Here is a 4,939-nt window from a genome sequence, read left to right as displayed (position 1 = left end):
AAACCACTCATAGACCATGAATCGCTCTGTGGGTGACAATCAGGCTCCACGTGTAAGAATGACAGTCTGTAGAAGCCAGGTCATCCCCCTGTGAATAGACAGAGCGTCCTGGGGAGCTAGACTCCAGCTGGGCTCCAGGGCTCTGGGCCAAGGGGAGGTGTGTACCTGGGAGTGGCAGTGGGTGCCGTGGGACTGCCCTGGGGTCCCTACACAGCTGCTCAGGGAGGACCATTCCCTCAAGGGAGCCTGGGCCTGGGGCCTGGGCCCTGTGCTCACAGACGGAACTCGGCAGCTGTGTCCTCCCTGCGTGGCAGAGGCCCCTGAGCAGGGGTGTTTGTATGGTCAGGGCAAGTGGATCCTCCCAGGGCCCTCCTGTCCTGAGCCTGATGCAGGGACCATGGCCAGAGCAGTGGGGGAGGGACTGTCTCTGCTGGGCTCTGGGCACCATGTCCACGTGGTGTGTCTGGGCCTGGACACCAGGGGGCGCGCGGGGCCCAACCTGAGGGGTCTGGGAGGGCAGAGCTGGTCCCTGCCACCTGCCACTGCCTGTGTCCTCTGCTCAGGGCTCCTAGCTGTGACCTGCCTTCCCAGGACCCCACACAACCCCACCCTGCCTCCCCATGAGCTCCTGAGGCATAGTTGCCTGATCTGGGGTGGGGCCCAGGGAGGGTCAGGGTCCTGGGGGGCCTCATTTTCATGCACGGCCCCGCCCCTCGCAGCCCACAAGAGGGGAAGGGGGAGTCTAGGGGCAGCTCTGCTCCAGTGTCGGGGCCACAGAAGGCAGGACTCAGGGAGACTCCAAAATGGCCTGGGCCCCTCTGCTCCTCACCCTCCTGGCTCAGTGCACAGGTGACAGGACAAGGAGACAGGGATGGGTCTGGGGGGACACGGGGGACCTCCCTCCTCCTCTTATCCCCTGACCCCAGCATCACCGTCTCTGTGTCTCTCCCGCTTGCAGGGTCCTGGGCCCAGTCTGGGCTGACTCAGCCGCCCTCGGTGTCGGGGTCCCCGGGCCAGAGGGTCACCATCCCCTGCACTGGAAGCAGCTCCAACATTGGGGCTTACTTTGTGAACTGGTACCAGCAGCTCCCAGGATCGGCCCCCAGACTCCTCATCTATGATGATAGTGACAGAGCCTCGGGGGTCCCGGACCGATTCTCTGGCTCCATGTCTGGCACTTCCAGCTCCCTGACAATCACTGGGCTGCAGGCTGAGGACGAGGCCGACTACTACTGCTCAGCGTGCGACGACAGCTTAAATGGTCTCACAGTGCTTCAGGCCTGTGGGGAAGGGGGACCAAAACCTTCTGCGCAGCCCCGTCCTCTGCCACGTCAGCTGCTTCCTTGTTTTTTTGGTGTAACCGGGGTTATGAGACCCACCGCACAGAACGTTGTCAGGACCGTCTGTCCACACCCTTATTTTGCCCCCACAATGTGCCCTTGGTAATGACACACTGTGTGATTATCCCCAATTGAGCAGAACTTACTGGGTCCAGGGGAGGCTGCCCTGGGGACAGAGGCCATGACCGGTCAGGGCAGGAGCAGGGCCACAGGCTCCACTGTGTCAGCACCAGGACTCATCAGGGTTGTGCAGGGTGTGTCCAGGCCTGGACAGCTGGGTCGGAGTGCACAGAGCTCCAGCCCTGGGAGGAGCCCAGCACCCCGTCCTCACCAGCCGGGAGGGGCGCCCAGCAGCTCCTGCTCAGGCTCGGTCTGTGGCTCCTGCCGGTGCCAAGGGCCCAGGTCCTTCCCGGAGACTGAATAAGAATGTGTCATTATTTTTGATGACAGTAGGTAACACATGGCCACAGTGCCACATGAGGACTCGTGAAGGGTCGCCTCCCTCTGCAGCCTGTCCTGGCCTGTTGTCGTCCCCGGAGTGGATGGTGACAGTGACACACGGGGACCCTCATGAGGGTTTGCAGGGACAGCAGCTGCTGTTGTTTATGTGCTCAGGTGTGCAACCCTATTTATTCCCGACGACCCCTCTGCCATCACTCTCACTGTGGGGAGGGAAACCCGCTATGGGGAGGGTGTGCGTGTGACCTGGGGACGGGCCACCAGGTGCAGCCAATGGAAGCACTGCAAAGTCAGGTCAGTTTGAGTTGAGAGAAATATGCAAGAACCTTCTAGGTAACTGCCCCTGGGGAATGGAGTCTATCCGAGATTCCAGTCTAACTGGGCATCTATCTGCGTCAGATCCTCCACCCAGAGGTCACGGCCTGGAGGGGGCAGAGCGGGACTGGGCTCCGCTGCAGGTCTGCTCTCCTCACCTGGGTGGCGGAGCCCCTCTCCCCACCTTCCCCACGAACTGAACCTGGCAGACGCAGAGGGCGCCTCAGGGCCCAGGGGCGCTCGCCAGGGCATCAGACGAGGTGGCCCTCCACCCCCACCTGCGTGGCTCTGCTCTGCCCGGCTCTGCTGCTCCTTCCCTGGCCCCAGACCCCTTCCAGAAGCTGGGCCCTCCCTTTCCCTGGCGTTGTCTCTCAGGGGCCCCCTTCTCCAGGCGCTGGGAGACCCTCTCCCGTGAGAACGAGGCCCTCAGACCTGCCGGCTCCTATTCTCTCCACTTGACCCCCTCTGACCTCTCACATTTTTCCCTCTGTGTCTTTCATTGGGAGGAAACTGGATAAATATCAGTTCCTTTGAACCTAGAACTTACACATTCCAGGCCTATTCAATCCATTGGTCTCTCCACAAATTAACTTTATCAAGGCTACAGCAAAGTGGAGACCGGGCCATGAGGGATGTGGGGCCAGAAATGGAGTAAGAAGCCCTAAAATGGGATGACAGGCCCTTCATACTGACATCCTGTTACATCATAATGAGAACATTTTTTAAAAGGAGAGTAAGAATAATTTAGCAGAGAGAAAGAAAATAAGTATTTCCAGGATAACGTGGTTGGGCAAATGAGAAACTGCAGAAGTAATGAGGACATGTTCTCCGCGGGGATATTATTGTCTCACAGCAAACACAGGCACAGAAACTAGGCCACGTGCAACGTGAGCCGGGGGACCCAACAGGAGACCCTCACAGCACCCAACAGCCACAGCAACGACCAAATGAATCAGACTTGGAGGGAAACCAGGGCGAGTCATCAGCCTGTGGGGTGCCGCCTTGAGCCTGTGCCTTGCTTGGTTCAAGGCGGTTATGCTGGTAATAACTCAGGGACAAGGGAGAAGGAAATTCTAGTAACAGGTAACCTTTCAATATCTGGTAATAGAAGGTTGTCATTCGGTTGTCTGGACATCATTAGTGACCTGGAAAATATTACTGTCTATGCCCCAAACACAAGAGGGGACCTGCCCATTCTGCTGCCTATGGCACCAGCAGAAAGCCACCCCTGCAGGAACCAGAAGGTCCCCCAGGAGGGCCGTGGTGGGACGTGGGCTGGACGACTGGGGGCGCAGCGGGACTGACTCGGAGAGCTCAGGGGTCTGGGCCAGCCCAGCTCGATGGAGAATGTTCAAGTGGCTTTTGCATCGCTTGGCAGGCAGTGTCCCCACTGAGGTGTGACTCCCTGCACTTGGGCCCCTAGAAGTCCATGTGCCCCAGCTCTGTGTCCTATTTCACCCTCCACCGAGTCAGGGCGTCAAGGCCCAGGCTGAGGTTCAGGGAAAGAGGAGGCAGTCACACAACAATGAATTTGTCAGAAGAAACATCACCTGCAGGGCTACCTGGGCCTCTGTCAGGAGACCCCTGGGGAGGGCCTGTCCCAGTGCCTGCGAATCAGCCGCAGTCAGCAGAGCTCTGGGGCTGCACTGCGCTGGCCCAGGGTCCTCCTGTCCCTTCCGTAGACACACAGGACTGTCGGGGAACTGAGCACAAGTGGCTGGGAATCTGCCTTTTCTTCTTGCCATTGGGCACAGGTGGTCGTCACCACATTCATTCTGCTAATTCTGACCCTCCTTCCAGGATCCTGTGTCAGATGGTGCTTATTCTGTCATCACAGTGTCTGAGGTTTTGTTTAAAATAAGTAAAAATATATATTATAATACAGAACATATAGCCTACACTCATTCTCTCCTAGCATATCAGTGGGCCCCGACCCACCCGGAACAGTGTCAGGTTTGATCATTACAGGACAATCTCACTTATGAACATAGTTGATAGATTCACAAAAGGCTCAACATATGAGCCAGTAGAATCTGTATAATTTCAGGAAACCTCCCCCTGCCCACTACGGAGGGTCTGGGCTGAGGGTGGTATAGGGGTGCCGACTGGTGGAAGACGTGCCTAGAATTTGGGGGAAGGGAGGTAGACAGGCACTGAGCAGGTGTCAAGACTGCAATCATGGTGGGGCCTCTGAGCTCCCAGGGCTATTTTCAGACACACCGAGAGACAGGAGAATGGGGTGAAGGACCCACCGCAGGGGACACGGGGCCCACTGGAGCCCAGGTCACCTGCTCCCGCAGCTTCCCCCAGAGATGCAGCCCCGCCCAGAGCGGGCTCCTCCCCGGGTCAGGCAGCGCCACTCAGGACCCGCAGGGGGCGCTGCTCCGCCTCCTTCCTGCAGGCGAGGGGCTCCCGGGGGCCTGGGAGCTGCTCCTGCCTCAGCCTGACAGTCTGGCGGCCACACTGGCTCCGATCCCACCCAGACCTGCCCCCGACGCCACGGGCAGCAACGACCTGTAGTGCCTGGGGAACCCCTGAGGCAAGTCCTGGGGCCACGCTCTCGGCCCCTGGCTGCCGACTGTGAGGTCCCCGTGGGCCCACGTGGGACGTGTAGTAGGTGCATCGGCCCTGTACCTGCCTTCCTTCCCTTCTTTCTTACTAGTCCGGTATTTCTCAATTATTTCAATATTTTATACTGAGTTATGGGAACCCATATTGTTTATGTTTTCAGCTTCCTAATCCTTTTTTTAAATGTGTTAATACACCTTCTCACATCAAATTGGGTAGATAGGAGTTAACGCTTTTTCGCCACCCTGTGGGAGATG

The 4,939-nt window shown here is 58.3% G+C and overlaps 1 gene segment (V, D, J or C); it reads left to right on the top strand.

The window, feature by feature from the left end:
- The first annotated feature begins 764 nt into the window (after positions 1 to 764).
- On the top strand, positions 765 to 4,634 carry LOC130680760 (immunoglobulin lambda variable 1-40-like). The segment is given in 3 exon segments: positions 765 to 849; positions 959 to 1,330; positions 4,516 to 4,634. Coding segments are annotated over 3 exon segments (537 nt in total).
- The last annotated feature ends 305 nt before the right edge of the window (positions 4,635 to 4,939 follow it).

This window comes from Manis pentadactyla, chromosome 14, assembly GCF_030020395.1.
Source record: "Manis pentadactyla isolate mManPen7 chromosome 14, mManPen7.hap1, whole genome shotgun sequence".
Taxonomy (NCBI): domain Eukaryota; kingdom Metazoa; phylum Chordata; class Mammalia; order Pholidota; family Manidae; genus Manis; species Manis pentadactyla.
This window is presented reverse-complemented; position numbering and strand designations above follow the sequence as displayed.